This window comes from Procambarus clarkii, chromosome 57 (genome assembly GCF_040958095.1).
Source record: "Procambarus clarkii isolate CNS0578487 chromosome 57, FALCON_Pclarkii_2.0, whole genome shotgun sequence".
NCBI classification, from domain to species: Eukaryota; Metazoa; Arthropoda; class Malacostraca; order Decapoda; family Cambaridae; genus Procambarus; species Procambarus clarkii.
The window spans coordinates 21408031-21424483 of record NC_091206.1 but is presented as its reverse complement, the minus strand read 5'-3'; the positions used below and the strand labels follow the sequence as shown (position 1 = coordinate 21424483).

The 16453-nt window shown below is 43.6% G+C and overlaps 1 protein-coding gene across 1 annotated transcript; it reads right to left on the bottom strand.

The window, feature by feature from the left end:
• Positions 1-378: 378 nt before the first annotated feature.
• Positions 379-16238, bottom strand: LOC138353382 (probable serine/threonine-protein kinase kinX). Its single transcript, XM_069306384.1, has 7 exons — positions 16148-16238; positions 4618-4904; positions 3930-4034; positions 2726-2872; positions 2340-2603; positions 1652-1756; positions 379-594 (listed from the first exon to the last, which is right to left on the bottom strand). Exons 1-7 carry the CDS (start codon positions 16236-16238, stop codon positions 379-381), a joined length of 1215 nt encoding a protein of 404 aa, XP_069162485.1.
• Positions 16239-16453: the final 215 nt, after the last annotated feature.

The following is a 16453-nucleotide window of genomic DNA, read 5'->3' as shown; positions in this document are numbered from 1 at the left end:
CCCATGAACGTTGTGTTCATCCCCTGAACGTTGTGTTCATCCCCTGAACGTTGTGTTCATCCACCTGAACGTTCTGTTCAGCTCCTTATAAGTTGTGTTAATCCCGTGAACGTTCTGTTCACCCCGTGAACGTTGTGTTCATTCCCTGAACATTGTGTTCATCCCCTGAACGTTGTGTTCATCCCCTGAACGTTGTGTTCATTCCCTGAACATTGTGTTCATCCCCTGAACGTTGTGTTCATCCCCTGAACGTTGTGTTCATCCCCTGAACGTTGTGTTCATCCCCTGAACGTTGTGTTCATCCCCTGAACGTTGTGTTCATCCCCTGAACGTTGTGTTCATCCCCTGAACGTTGTGTTCATTCCCTGAACATTGTGTTCATTCCCTGAACGTTGTGTTCATTCCCTGAACGTTGTGTTCATCCTCCTGAACGTTGTGTTCATCCACCTGAACGTTGAGTTCATCCTCTTGAACATTGTGTTCATCCCCCTGAACGTTGTGTTCATCCCCCTGAACGTTGTGTTCATCCCCTTGAACGTTGAGTTCATCCTCTTGAACATTGTGTTCATCCTCCTGAACGTTGTGTTCATCCTCCTGAACGTTGTGTTCATCCCCTGAACGTTGTGTTCATCCTCCTGAACGTTGTGTTCATCCTCCTGAACGTTGTGTTCATCCACCTGAACGTTGTGTTCGTCCCGTGAACGTTGTGTTCATCCCGTGAACGTTGTGTTCGTCCCGTGAACGTTGTGTTCATCCCCCTGAACGTTGAGTTCATCCTCCTGAACGTTGTGTTCATCCTCCTGAACGTTGTGTTCATCCTCCTGAACGTTGAGCTCATCCCCTGAACGTTGTGTTCATCCCCTGAACGTTGTGTTCATCCACCTGAACGTTGTGTTCGTCCCGTGAACGTTGTGTTCATCCCGTGAACGTTTTGTTCATTCCGTGAACGTTGTGTTCATCCCGTGAACGTTGTGTTCATCCTCTGAACGTTGTGTTCATCCTCCTGAACGTTGTGTTCATCCTCCTGAACGTTGTGTTCATCCACCTGAACGTTGTGTTCATCCCCCTGAACGTTGTGTTCGTCCCGTGAACGTTGTGTTCATCTCCTGAACGTTGTGTTCATCCCCCTGAACGTTGTGTTCATCCCCCTGAACGTTGTGTTCATCCCCTGAACGTTGTGTTCATTCCCTGAACATTGTGTTCATCCCCTGAACTTTGTGTTCATTCCCTGAACGTTGTGTTCATCCCCTGAACGTTGTGTTCATCCCCTGAACGTTGTGTTCATCCCCTGAACGTTGTGTTCATCCCCTGAACGTTGTGTTCATCCCCTGAACGTTGTGTTCATCCCCTGAACGTTGTGTTCATCCCCTGAACGTTGTGTTCATCCCCTAAACGTTTTGTTTATCCTGTGAGCATTGAGTTCATCCCCTGAACGTTGTGTTCATCCCCTGAACGTTGTGTTCATCCTCCTGAACGTTGTGTTCATCCTCCTGAACGTTGTGTTCATTCCCTGAACGTTGTGTTCATCCTCCTGAACGTTGTGTTCATCCTCCTGAACGTTGTGTTAATCCCCTAAACGTTTTGTTCATCCTGTGAACGTTGAGTTCGTCCTCTGAACGTTGTGTTCATCCCCTGAACGTTGTGTTCATACCCTGAACATTGTGTTCATCCCCTGAACGTTGTGTTCATCCTCCTGAACGTTGTGTTCATCCTCCTGAACGTTGTGTTCATCCTCCTGAACGTTGTGTTCATCCTCCTGAACGTTGTGTTAATCCCCTAAACGTTTTGTTCATCCTGTGAACGTTGAGTTCGTCCTCTGAACGTTGTGTTCATCCCCTGAACGTTGTGTTCATTCCCTGAACATTGTGTTCATCCCCTGAACGTTGTGTTCATCCCCCTGAACGTTGAGTTCATCCTCCTGAACGTTGTGTTCATCCTCCTGAACGTTGTGTTCATCCTCCTGAACGTTGTGTTCATCCTCCTGAACGTTGTGTTCATCCCCTAAACGTTTTGTTCATCCTGTGAACGTTGAGTTCGTCCTCTGAACGTTGTGTTCATCCCCTGAACGTTGTGTTCATTCCCTGAACATTGTGTTCATCCCCCTGAACGTTGTGTTCATCCCCCTGAACGTTGAGTTCATCCTCTTGAACATTGTGTTCATCCCCCTGAACGTTGTGTTCATCCCCCTGAACGTTGTGTTCATCCTCCTGAACGTTGTGTTCATCCCCCTGAACGTTGTGTTCATCCTCCTGAACGTTGTGTTCATCCTCCTGAACGTTGTGTTCATCCTCCTGAACGTTGTGTTCATCCTCCTGAACGTTGTGTTCATCCTCCTGAACGTTGTGTTCATCCTCCTGAACGTTGTGTTCATCCTCCTGAACGTTGTGTTCATCCACCTGAACGTTGAGTTCATCCTCTTGAACATTGTGTTCATCCCCCTGAACGTTGTGTTCATCCCCCTGAACGTTGAGTTCATCCTCTTGAACATTGTGTTCATCCCCCTGAACGTTGTGTTCATCCCCCTGAACGTTGAGTTCATCCTCTTGAACATTGTGTTCATCCTCCTGAACGTTGTGTTCATCCTGAACGTTGTGTTCATCCTCCTGAACGTTGAGCTCATCCCCTGAACGTTGTGTTCATCCCCTGAACGTTGTGTTCATCCACCTGAACGTTGTGTTCGTCCCGTGAACGTTGTGTTCGTCCCGTGAACGTTGTGTTCATCCACCTGAACGTTGAGTTCATCCTCTTGAACATTGTGTTCATCCCCCTGAACGTTGTGTTCATCCCCCTGAACGTTGTGTTCATCCCCTTGAACGTTGAGTTCATCCTCTTGAACATTGTGTTCATCCTCCTGAACGTTGTGTTCATCCTCCTGAACGTTGTGTTCATCCCCTGAACGTTGTGTTCATCCTCCTGAACGTTGTGTTCATCCTCCTGAACGTTGTGTTCATCCACCTGAACGTTGTGTTCGTCCCGTGAACGTTGTGTTCATCCCGTGAACGTTGTGTTCGTCCCGTGAACGTTGTGTTCATCCCCCTGAACGTTGAGTTCATCCTCCTGAACGTTGTGTTCATCCTCCTGAACGTTGTGTTCATCCTCCTGAACGTTGAGCTCATCCCCTGAACGTTGTGTTCATCCCCTGAACGTTGTGTTCATCCACCTGAACGTTGTGTTCGTCCCGTGAACGTTGTGTTCATCCCGTGAACGTTTTGTTCATTCCGTGAACGTTGTGTTCATCCCGTGAACGTTGTGTTCATCCTCTGAACGTTGTGTTCATCCTCCTGAACGTTGTGTTCATCCTCCTGAACGTTGTGTTCATCCACCTGAACGTTGTGTTCATCCCCCTGAACGTTGTGTTCGTCCCGTGAACGTTGTGTTCATCTCCTGAACGTTGTGTTCATCCCCCTGAACGTTGTGTTCATCCCCCTGAACGTTGTGTTCATCCCCTGAACGTTGTGTTCATTCCCTGAACATTGTGTTCATCCCCTGAACTTTGTGTTCGTTCCCTGAACGTTGTGTTCATCCCCTGAACGTTGTGTTCATCCCCTGAACGTTGTGTTCATCCCTTGAACGTTGTGTTCATCCCCTGAACGTTGTGTTCATCCCCTGAACGTTGTGTTCATCCCCTGAACGTTGTGTTCATCCCCTGAACGTTGTGTTCATCCCCTAAACGTTTTGTTTATCCTGTGAGCATTGAGTTCATCCCCTGAACGTTGTGTTCATCCCCTGAACGTTGTGTTCATCCTCCTGAACGTTGTGTTCATCCTCCTGAACGTTGTGTTCATTCCCTGAACGTTGTGTTCATCCTCCTGAACGTTGTGTTCATCCTCCTGAACGTTGTGTTAATCCCCTAAACGTTTTGTTCATCCTGTGAACGTTGAGTTCGTCCTCTGAACGTTGTGTTCATCCCCTGAACGTTGTGTTCATACCCTGAACATTGTGTTCATCCCCTGAACGTTGTGTTCATCCTCCTGAACGTTGTGTTCATCCTCCTGAACGTTGTGTTCATCCTCCTGAACGTTGTGTTCATCCTCCTGAACGTTGTGTTAATCCCCTAAACGTTTTGTTCATCCTGTGAACGTTGAGTTCGTCCTCTGAACGTTGTGTTCATCCCCTGAACGTTGTGTTCATTCCCTGAACATTGTGTTCATCCCCTGAACGTTGTGTTCATCCCCCTGAACGTTGAGTTCATCCTCCTGAACGTTGTGTTCATCCTCCTGAACGTTGTGTTCATCCTCCTGAACGTTGTGTTCATCCTCCTGAACGTTGTGTTCATCCCCTAAACGTTTTGTTCATCCTGTGAACGTTGAGTTCGTCCTCTGAACGTTGTGTTCATCCCCTGAACGTTGTGTTCATTCCCTGAACATTGTGTTCATCCCCCTGAACGTTGTGTTCATCCCCCTGAACGTTGAGTTCATCCTCTTGAACATTGTGTTCATCCCCCTGAACGTTGTGTTCATCCCCCTGAACGTTGTGTTCATCCTCCTGAACGTTGTGTTCATCCCCCTGAACGTTGTGTTCATCCTCCTGAACGTTGTGTTCATCCTCCTGAACGTTGTGTTCATCCTCCTGAACGTTGTGTTCATCCTCCTGAACGTTGTGTTCATCCTCCTGAACGTTGTGTTCATCCTCCTGAACGTTGTGTTCATCCTCCTGAACGTTGTGTTCATCCACCTGAACGTTGAGTTCATCCTCTTGAACATTGTGTTCATCCCCCTGAACGTTGTGTTCATCCCCCTGAACGTTGAGTTCATCCTCTTGAACATTGTGTTCATCCCCCTGAACGTTGTGTTCATCCCCCTGAACGTTGAGTTCATCCTCTTGAACATTGTGTTCATCCTCCTGAACGTTGTGTTCATCCTCCTGAACGTTGTGTTCATCCTCCTGAACGTTGAGCTCATCCCCTGAACGTTGTGTTCATCCCCTGAACGTTGTGTTCATCCACCTGAACGTTGTGTTCGTCCCGTGAACGTTGTGTTCGTCCCGTGAACGTTGTGTTCATCCCCCTGAACGTTGAGTTCATCCTCTTGAACATTGTGTTCATCCTCCTGAACGTTGTGTTCATCCTCCTGAACGTTGTGTTCATCCTCCTGAACGTTGAGCTCATCCCTTGAACGTTGTGTTCATCCCCTGAACGTTGTGTTCATCCACCTGAACGTTGTGTTCGTCCCGTGAACGTTGTGTTCATCCCGTGAACGTTTTGTTCATCCCGTGAACGTTGTGTTCATCCCGTGAACGTTGTGTTCATCCTCTGAACGTTGTGTTCATCCTCTGAACGTTGTGTTCATCCTCCTGAACGTTGTGTTCATCCTCCTGAACGTTGTGTTCATCCACCTGAACGTTGTGTTCATCCCCCTGAACGTTGTGTTCGTCCCGTGAACGTTGTGTTCATCCCCCTGAACGTTGTGTTCATCCCCCTGAACGTTGTGTTCATCCACCTGAACGTTGTGTTCATCCCCCTGAACGTTGTGTTCATCCACCTGAACGTTGTGTTCATCCACCTGAACGTTGTGTTCATCCACCTGAACGTTGTGTTCGTCCCGTGAACGTTGTGTTCATCCCCTGAACGTTGTGTTCGTCCCGTGAACGTTGTGTTCATCCCGTTAACGTAGTGTTCATCCCGTGAACGTTGTGTTCATCCCGTGAACGTTGTGTTCATCCTCTGAACGTTGTGTTCATCCTCTGAACGTTGTGTTCATCCCGTGAACGTTGTGTTCATCCCGTGAACGTTGTGTTCATCCCGTGAACGTTGTGTTCATCCTCTGAACGTTGTGTTCATCCCGTGAACGTTGTGTTCTTCCTGTGAACGTTGTGTTCATCCCCTAACCATTGTGTTCATCAGCACAAGTAAGCACCATTCCACGATAATTATAGCGAGAGAATGAAAGTGAACACATGAAGGAGGAGAGAGCTGCGTGATATAATTTAGGGGTTGGAGGATATACTTCCGGGACTGTAGGATACTCTTCTCAGGGTGTAGGATACACTCCACTCCAAAAGTATACATAGACACAATAACACTTCTCTTGCAGACAACCAGAGCCCCATTATTAATCCCGTTTACTAATTTGTGTGTGTATTCATCTAGTAGTACTTGCGGAGTTGAGCTCTGCTCTTTCGGCCCGTCTCTCAACTGTCAAGCAATCAACTGTTAGTAACTTCTAACTTTTTTTTTCCTCCACACTCCCAGAGTTTATTGGGGGCGGCGGTGGCGGCGTACCCCCGAGTTTACAGTGTAGCATAGAAGATACAATGTCCTCGTGTCGTTTAATATCTAAGCGATCAAACGTTTTTGATTCGAGGATTTGGACTGAAGGTTACATTGAGAACATTGGGATAAATAGAACTGATAACGACCAGTATTTATCCAGTTAAGTGAGGTTAAATGCTGGCCCCCGTTACAATGGTAATGGGATTTTTAATCCCTTTACCAATGTGTGTGTGTGTGTGTGTGTGTGTCTGTGTGTGTGTGTGTGTCTGTGTGTGTACGCGCGAGCGCGTAATTATGCGTAATTATCAAAAGAAGGCACCAAGCCGGGGAGACATAGTTCCATGTTTCGTTGGATATTCAGAAGACACTAAATATCACTGAGGAGGCCAATATGAAAACAAAGCACTAATGTCGAGCGATATCAAAGGAATCGGATTCACGACGGATTCTATCGAGGGACCAATGACTACACGAACGTCTTAAAAATCGAGACATTCTACAAGGAGGTGCACAATTGTAAGAGGAACAATGCAGTTCGGACAGTAAGGAGCAGGGAGGTGTTCCATTTAGCTGTACGGATGGACTTACGGGCCACCACACTCACCTTCCAAAACAAAATAAAAGATTCAGGGTGTCTGTCGACGACCATGTCTATTCCAGGCTGTGTGTCGGCGACCATGTCTATTCCAGGCTGCACAGCCTGATGTCAGTACGAATTCCACCTCGGGAGGCGTAGTGAAGAATGAAGCAGAGGGCCGCGTCTAATAAGGTGTGAAAAAAGAGGATCACTCTAGGGAGAGACAGATTATATAAGATGGAAAGAGAAGCATAGAGGGTGAAAAGATTCCAGTCCGCCTTATTCCAAATTCCAGTCAGATTGAAAACCACCACCGAGGGAACGAGTGAAGAGGGCAGAAAGAAGAGAGGGTTATGGGAATGGGGAAATGGTTATTGTTATGGAGGTCAATGAGGACCTTCCATGGCAGGTCATACAGAGGAGAAGACGGAAAGATCAATACAGGAAAGAGTGTGAGTGCGCGAGTTAATTCCTGCGAGAGGGAGTCATCTCGCTGAAATTCAGGGGACACAATGGAGTAGAGAGTATGAAAGGTTCCAGAAGACAGCCTTTGGCATTAATCAGAGCATCACCTCAGAGGTCATGACGGCAGTTAAATTTAACCCAAAAGGAGGACAGGCTCGGGTAGCAAGTCCAAGAGAAATCTAATTTGGAAAGAGAAAAATGAAATTGTGTTCCATGAGAAAGTGGAACAGGGAGAGTACCATTTACCTATAAAGATGCGAACAGAAGAGTAATTAGTGTTCAACTGAAAAAGTAAAGCGACAGAGATACCATCATTCGGGATTACGAGAGCAGAAGAGTAAAGGGTCTTAGCAAAAGGAGAAGTTAGAAATGGAATAACTCTGGAAGTGACCAGGACGTGCACCAATCATCAGGTCCTGGACACAAAGCAGTGAAATTTAAGAAATCAAAAGTCAGAGTTCTTGAAAGTTGACAGAGACCACATACATTCCAATCAAGAATAGATAAGGTAAGGAACAGAGAACAGAAGAAAGACAAACTTATGCCATAAAGAGACAATGGAGGATCAGGAGCAGGTTCAGTGAAGTCAAGGTGGAAGTTTTATGTCATGAATCCCAAGTAAGGCTCGTGCTGTAGAACTTTCCTCATAAATCAGTGAACCTCCTAGCCTCATTTAGGTATGTTCAAAATGTCTAGGGTTGAGCAAAAGTCGTACTAAAATCCACCAGTTTACTGGGACGAACGTATCTTCATGACTCAGCTTACATACACAATCTGTACATATCCACAATCAAGGAATTATCAATCAGTTAGTTAACACAACCACACAAGTCACAACAGCCAGATGTCACTAAGCAAAGATAATTCAGTAACAGATAAAGTAGACAGCATAACACTGGCTAGTAAGTTATGGACAAGGTGGGTGGTGACGTTACATAACCAGAGTGAGAGGGGGGGGGGATAATGTCTCAGCATGAACATCAATAAACACAAGTCAGTGAATGATCACTTTGCCTTCAGAAACACTAAGTCCAAATGGTCGTGCAAATGGCAAAGTAAAAAAAAACTCGGCTATATAAGTCATATATATACATATATTATACGAGTCCAACTCATCTTCAAACATTAGAGTTCACAATGACTGAAAATCTGGCAGACCCAGGCATCTCCTCTCAAAAGATGAAGTTCACAAACCATGAATTTTGATTAAGTCCTGGATCTCCTCTCCTGAATGAAAGTCCACACAGGCATGAAAGAATGACAATCCCCAAACGGATCTAATAATATAAGTCACTTCACCACAGGAGTTACAATTTGAAAATATAATAATAACACTTATTAACTCTGATCCACATAATAATCCCCTTCAGTTACGGTCACTATGGGTCGCAACCAGGTTCTTTGATGGTAGAACTAAAATGATAGTATTCGACCCCAAGTCGGTAGTACGCTTTCAAGAAAGTGGCTATGTAATGCATAAAAAAAGGTGGGGATGAACAAAACACTGTTCTTTTCGTCAATGTATTAAATATCTTTCCGCCACCGTTTAAGTATATATATGTACACTGTCATCATCTCTATAAATAAAAATGGATTTGTTTGTTCAAAATCGCTAATCTCCAAAAGTTCTTCATCGATTGGTTTGAAATTTTCACACAATGTTCCATTCGCATCCAAGCGGGCTTTTATATATATATACTATATCGATATCACATCTGTGACTGGAAAAAACAAGCTTTATTTGAAAAAACTGTATTTTTAATGCGTTTTTCATGAGAGGGAAATCTTTGAAACCTCTTTACCGATTGCTTTGAAATTTTGACACAACGTTGCATTGGAATAGGCGCGCGTATTTATATACCTACCATATACATGCTTCACTTGTGACAGGAAAACACATGCTTTTTTTTTTTTTTTAAAAAAAGGCGCCATCTGTAGTACGAAGGAGCAACACACGCTTTAATCTCAAAAAGTTCTTCACCGATTGCTTTGAAAGTTTGACACAACGTTCCATTCGACTTCGTGTGTATTTTTATATACCTACTATTTAGATGTCATGCCTGTGACCGGTAATAACGTGCTTTTTTTTAAACAGCGCCATCTGTTGCACGTAAGACGAACACAAGCCACACAAAATATGTTACGATTCCATTTCAATTTTTCTGATTGCATTAATAAATTGAATTTTCATAGATTTTGATTTATTTTCATTTGGATTTAATTATTTTGTGTGACATTGCGTTGTAGCTCAGCTGCGTTGTTTACCATAGTGTTCATTTCGTGAGTATAGTTTATTTGTTTCTTTTTTCATTTTTTTTTTCATTTCATTTTTTTAACTGTTGTTCTTATTTTTCAGTGCAATTGGTGGTGAAATTGAGCAGTGTCGATTAATCTACGTTTTAATTGAAATATTTCGTTAGTATTTTTTGGTTTTGTTTTGAAAACAAGAAAATGGACAACACGTTTATTTCACAGCTGCAAATGTGCAACAGCTATGAATCCACCGGCTACAACGTTAACTACTTTCTTCACGTTATGTCAAATGACGCGTTTGCAAAAATACTGCTGTATTCAGAAGTACTTACGTATTACACGTTGAATGCCAGTAGAAAATCATTTGAACGACGCAAACGAGGAGAGCGAGTCGACGGACAACCTGGCATATTGAAATAAACTACGATAGGCAGACATCTACCGGCCATCCCAATCAAGATGAATGCTTCTTTCTTCGCTTGCTGTTGGTAAATGTGCCTGGATCAAAGTCTTTAGAGCAATTGAGATTTGTCAACGGCGTTACACATGCCACTTTCCTTAGTGCATGTCAAGCTCTGAATTAATGGGAGAACGACCGACACTGGGATGTATGCAGTAATGACGCGTCCAACACGTCACATACAAATCAAATTCGTGCATTGTTTGTAATAATATTGACTACCGGCTCTCCATCTCCAACAGAGTTATGGGAGAAATAAAATTCGCAAATGCTGAAGATATTGTCCGTCGAATACGCAAGGAAAATTCAAATATGGACATTGATTTCACAACAGAAATCTACAACGAAGCGTTGATAATGATTGAAGATTTGTACTTAGAAATCGCGAACAAAGTCCTCGATTAATTGGAAATGCCATCACCGAATCGATCTGCTGCTGCTTCGTTCGATGTAGAATTGCGTCGTGAACAAAGTTACAACACGGGTGATCTGTTGTTGAATGTGCAATCAAATATTTCTAATCTAACGCTTAAGCAAAAAAGCATTTACAATCAAATAGTTCAAACTGTCAATAACGGGCTTGGAGAAATCTTTTAGATGCGCCAGGAAGAACTGGTAAAACCTTCCTAATTAGATTGATTCTGGCAGCATTTTGATCCCAAAATGGCATAGTCTTAGCTCCTGCATTGTCCGGAATAGCTGCGACACTGCTACCAGGTGGAAGAACTGCTATCTCGGCTTTGAAATTGTCACTGAAAATGCAATTCACTGAAACTTCCACGTGTAACATTTCCAAAGCATCCGGCACACGAACTTAACAATATTATTCAGTCTAACATTCAAAGCGAAGCAGTCACATACAAGTCCGTCGACACTGTTGAGGAAGCAGATGAAGCAGTTAATTATCCAACAGAATTTTTTAATTCATTCGATCTGACAGGAATACCATCACACGTACGGCAATTGGAAATCGGCTTGCCAGTTATCATGTTGCAAAATATCAACCAGCCAAAACTTTGCAACGCTATGCGGCTTGCAGTAAAAAAATTAATCAGCGACGTCGTAGAAGCAACAATCTTGACAGGACCTTTCAAAGGTGAAGATGTCCTCATTCCTCACATTACTATGATTCCAACAGATATGCCATTTCAATTTAAGAGATTGTAATTTCCAATTAGTTTGGCGTTTGCAATCACCATTAACAAAGCTCAGGGCCAATCTTTAGAATTGTGCAGTTTATATCTAGACACGGATTGCTTCTCCCATGGACAATTATATGTTGAGTGTTCTGGAGTCGGCAAACCAGACAACCTCTATATCTCCACAGTCAATGGAACAACAAAAATATTGTATACCCACAAGCATTGTGAAATTAAACATATTAGAAACGTGCAATTTATCTTTTCTTTCTTTCCCACTTACCCAGACTGAGCCACAGCAACGCGTGGCGGGTACTGTTAGTATATAATATATAAAGAACAGATAGGCTATTTCTACACCTATGTACAGTCTTTTCGCTCAGGATAGCAAACGTGTTCACGTGCAGAGTTCATCAATCCCCAGTATTTCTTGATTGTCAAGTAGCGTATCCAACCTTACTGGGAAGAACACCAGGGAGTTCACCTGTACGTGGGCCTGCCCACTGACAGTGTCATGAGGTGCCTGTACCCCAACAACCGCTCTCCAGCTACTCGCTGGCAGAGTACCTCAGCCACACGCTGAGTGGGGTCACAAACCAATACTCGGGTAGCGATCCCCCGCCAGCAGTCTCCAGCGACCAGCTAGCAGAACTACTTAAAAAAGCACCTTCCTGTCGTCAGTCTCCCCCCTTAGCCAGTCCCAAAGGTACACCGATCTTTTCAACACTAAAGCACTAGCAGCTCCCACACTGCTTCATCGGCGGCGGTTTACTTGGTCGTTTCCAGGACCATGTAGCGAGACTCTGGGCTGCTCAAGATGAACCGCCATCTCCGGTATCGCTGCCCCCAGACGTCACCTGTGTGGACACAAAAACGTCATCAATGACCATGCCGATACTGGTGAAACTAGGAAATACCACTAACCCACTGGGGGGTTGACATTGTGCTCTGTAGCACACACTAGGTGGCGCTGGTCTTGATGCGTCTCCTCACCAGAGGTCACTCACAACGACCCCTCTGGCTGACCCAGGCAGGAATCTTTAGCCATTTGATAGCCACCACCAGATGGCATTGTACATATTACGTACGATTCCGGGGCAGTTCGGGTGCGGACTCGTAGATGGCACTGGATCTGCCACTCTAACCCTTGACAAGGGTGACGAGTCCGTAACACCTTCTTACCCAACCCGTTCTCGCAAATTTGTAAAGTCAATATTGACTTATTAACTACGTGCATAGGTGATATACTAAACATAATAGATACCCTTAAAAAGATTCATAGAAAACACCGACCTTACCTAACCTTGTTAGTATCTTAAGATAAGCATCTTATTGCTTCGTAATTACAATTATTACTTAACCTATACCTATTATAGGTTAGGTAATAATTGTAATTACGAAGCAATAAGATGCTTATCTTAACATACTAAGTAGGTTAGGTAAGGTCGGTGTTTTCTATGAATCTTTTTAAGGGTATCTATTATGTTAAGTATGTCACCTATGCACATATTTAATAAGTCAATATTGACTTATTAAATTTGCGAGAACGGCTTGGCTTACCTCACTGGTAAAAGGTAATATATAAATAAATATCCCTAATACACAACATTGCTCAACAGAGCACAAGACCCGTGTGTTACCCCAACTAAAACCATCACACCAGTGAAGACTTACTCATCTTGGGTCTTCACAGGTCAACTAACCAAGACCAACATAAACAGGCGATGAGTCACAATAACGTGGCTGAAGTATGTTGACCAGACCACACACTAGAAATTGAAGGGACGACGACGTTTCGGTCCGTCCTGGACCATTCTCAACTCGATTCATTCTCAAGACCAACATAAAGGTATGACTTAACACTCAAAGTAAAGAAAATAAAACATAACATACACCAAAGTAAATAAACAAGCTCTGGAACATACACAGATGTTCAACTACACAAGGAAATAATAATATATATATATATATATATATATATATATATATATATATATATATATATATATATATACATACAAGAGAAACAACCACCACACAGGTTGGCTGTATATAATGTTAACACACAAACACATAAACTCACTCAACCAGGGGCCGGTGGCTGTGTAGACAGCACGCTTGATACGTAGGCATTTGGACCGGGGTTCGATTCCCGGGGCCGGCAGAAATAAATGGGCAGTTTCTTTCACCCTGATGTCCCAGTTACCTAGCAGTAAATAGGTACCTGGGAGTTAGACAGCTGTTACGGGCTGCTTCCTAGAGTGTGTGGGTCTGTGAAAAAAAAGTAGTTAGTAACAGTTGGTTGATTAAGGCGGGCCGAAAGAGCAGAGCTCAACCTCCGCAAGCACAACTAGGTGAATACAACTAGATGAATACAGGCAAGGAGGGGGTGGGGGAGGGGCCAGCCGGCACTCACGCAACTAGCAATTCAACACTCAACAACAACATCTTGAGATTATCTTGAGATGATTTCGGGGCTTTAGTGTCCCCGCGGCCCGGTCCTCGACCAGGCCTCCACCCTCAGGAAGCAGCCCGTGACAGCTGACTAACACCCAGGTACCTATTTACTGCTAGGTAGCAGGGGCATAGGGTGAAAGAAACTCTGCCCATTCTTTCTCGCCGGCGCCTGGGATCGAACCCAGGACCACAGGATCACAAGTCCAGCGTGCTTTCCGCTCGGCCGACCGGCTCCCAACATAATGTACTATAACATATAAGAATAATACAATAATTCAATAATACAGGTGTACATAATGAAATTTAATTCCATATATGTCTAAATATAAACACTGCAGCAATATAAACCTGTAATAGATGTAAATGAACAATTACAGTATAATCTCAGCATATCTAGTCTGAACTCGTAACGTTTCTAACAACTCCACTACCATTATAACATTTGCTGATAAAGTACTGCTGTAGTAACAACTATTTAACACTGTAATTGTTACTATTAACTTGTAACCCTAAGGTTGTAATAATTGTATTGTATAGCCCCAAAGAACTGGGAAGAGTCCGCCCTCACAGCGGAAAAAGCTCAAACCAGTTATCAGGGAGAGGGGGAGAAATGACCAAGATGTTAAAGATATCGCTACAATCTTTAATAGACTGGATGGTAATAAGGTTAATCATTTAAAACAAATAATGCCGCCACCATTTTTCCTGGAGCTATGATAATTGGGCTAATTCACTCGGGAGGAGACTAGTCAACTAACACCAGTGTTCAGGGGACTAAGCCTTTATTTACAAACTTACTGGGTCAATGTAATTCCTTCTACCTTGGCTTCATTAAATACAAAAGGGAAAATATTTCCACATAAAATGATTATAAGATCACAGGTAATGACCAAATCAATTCAAGATCTATATCTCAGAATAAGTTGGGAAAAATACAAAATACTTGAGAAACAGTTAACAGTAATTTTATTTAATAAGGCAAATTAATTAACCCTAAACTAGTATAACATCCTAGTCCTTAAGAGGCATGATAATGGACTAAAAATTGTACAAGGAACTCAAACAGACAATTACCTTTTCCACTACTCTCTTATCTCTTAGCAGATATCGTGGCTCCGTGGTCAATCTCTCCCAACCCCCCTCTAGCATACCAGTTCACACTAAAATCTTTTGCTCTCGCATCCTTCAATGTGAAGTTTCGGCTCCACCCTCTAAATGCATCTTGCCCTAGAAGCTCCTCCCATTTTCTAGGTCTACATCCAATCAATTTGAACTAGGCCTAGGTTCTCTGGCACCTTCATTCTATGAGAAACTAGACCTGGCCCTGTTCAATAAACATTCTTGAAAACTCCAAAGGCTGAGTTTTCACAGGAAAACTGGATACTATCTGACATATATCCCGAGAACCGTGAACTTTGGTCTTTATACACAACCTCCTCGGCCTCTTTTACCCACACAGGCACAAGGGGAAACATATAGGGCCACTTTAATTCGAAACGGTTGTAATCCGATACGCTTGAGCGAGCCGTCCAGAAGAAGACCAATTAAAGTATACGGTTCAACCTTTTACGCCAAGTCTGAGGTGACCCCGGGGAAGTAGGGGAGAGAGAGGGGAAGACGGGAGGATAAGAGAGTAAGGAAGAGGAAAAAGCGGGAAGACGAGGGAGAATAGAGAAGAGGAGTCAGAGGGAGAGAAAGGATGTCTAAATCGTGACCAATTACCTAGCAGTACAATAGGTACCTGGGTGTTAGTCAGCTGTCACGGGCTGCTTCCTGGGGGTGGAGGCCTGGTCGAGGACCGGGCCGCGGGGACACTATATAAAGCCCCGAAATCATCTCAAGATAACCTCAAGATAACTCGCACAACTAGCAGTGTGGAGTGTTGTCAACACTCCACAACAACATAATGAAATATAACATATAAGAATAATATCTTAATACAATAATACACTAGTACATAATGAAATTTAAATACATTATTCCTAAATATAAACACTGCAGCAATGTAAAATTTAAATAGAGGTAAATTAACAATTACAGGTATGACCTCAGCATATCTAGTCTGAATTAGTTACACTGGGTCATAATAGGAGGACTTGGGTAAAGCCATTAATGCTGGAATGGAAATGGCGGCAGGAAGAAGCATAAGCGAACTAACGGGGTCTGGAGGGGAAGGAGACACCAGGGAGGAATAGTCGAGAGAGAGTGAGTGAATAATGAGCCCAGCAAACACACAGCGAAACTACGACGTTGGTACAACGTACGAACAAGTTTTAACACCTCCTAACCAGTTATAACAACCAACATAGCAAGTTATAACAACGTTATAATACGTCATAAACACGTTAAGCCAAGATATAACAACTTTATTACAAGTTGTAACTAGCGGAAAATAGAGACAGATACAGTTTTTGTTTCCAGGGAGGTAACCGGCAGCGTACACCACATTATGGGCTGTACCAGAGTAAGAATCATTAGCTGTGTGAACTTTCATAGCTACATCAGCCGACTTCACTACTGAGATGGAAGTGGATGCCGGCACAAAGACATAAGTGGACATTAGTATACGGCAATAGACTTCTTACCCGCTGAGAGGAAGAGAGAGGAAGCACGTTCACGCTTTTGACTGTGAGAAACAGGCATGCCAGTAGCACTGTACTGTGCAACAACTTCCATATTCTCAGGCAGAGAGGAAGAATGAAAGCTGGACGAAGGATGGATATAGTCTTGGACAAAGAGTAACCAGGAAAAGCCAAAACACAGAAGGAAAAATTGAGAAGAAAAATGGAATCGAAAAGCAGAGCGGAGAGTGGGACTAAGAGGAGGTAGAGAAGTAGCGCTAACCCAGCAGGTAAAGAAGAGTGAGAAGGAAGGTAGCTGGCGGTTATCTT

Coding starts and splice junctions, on each gene's coding strand:
- LOC138353382 (XM_069306384.1), bottom strand. CDS start 16,238: ATGGAAGTTGTTGCACAGTACAGTGCTACTGGCATGCCTGTTTCTCAC. Junction 4,905..16,147: donor CTCTCTCTTCCTCTCAGCGG/GTAAGAAGTCTA, acceptor CACAACGTTCAG/GGGATGAGCTCAACGTTCAG. Junction 4,035..4,617: donor TTCAGGAGGATGAACACAAC/GTTCAGGAGGAT, acceptor CACAACGTTCAG/GAGGATGAACACAACGTTCA.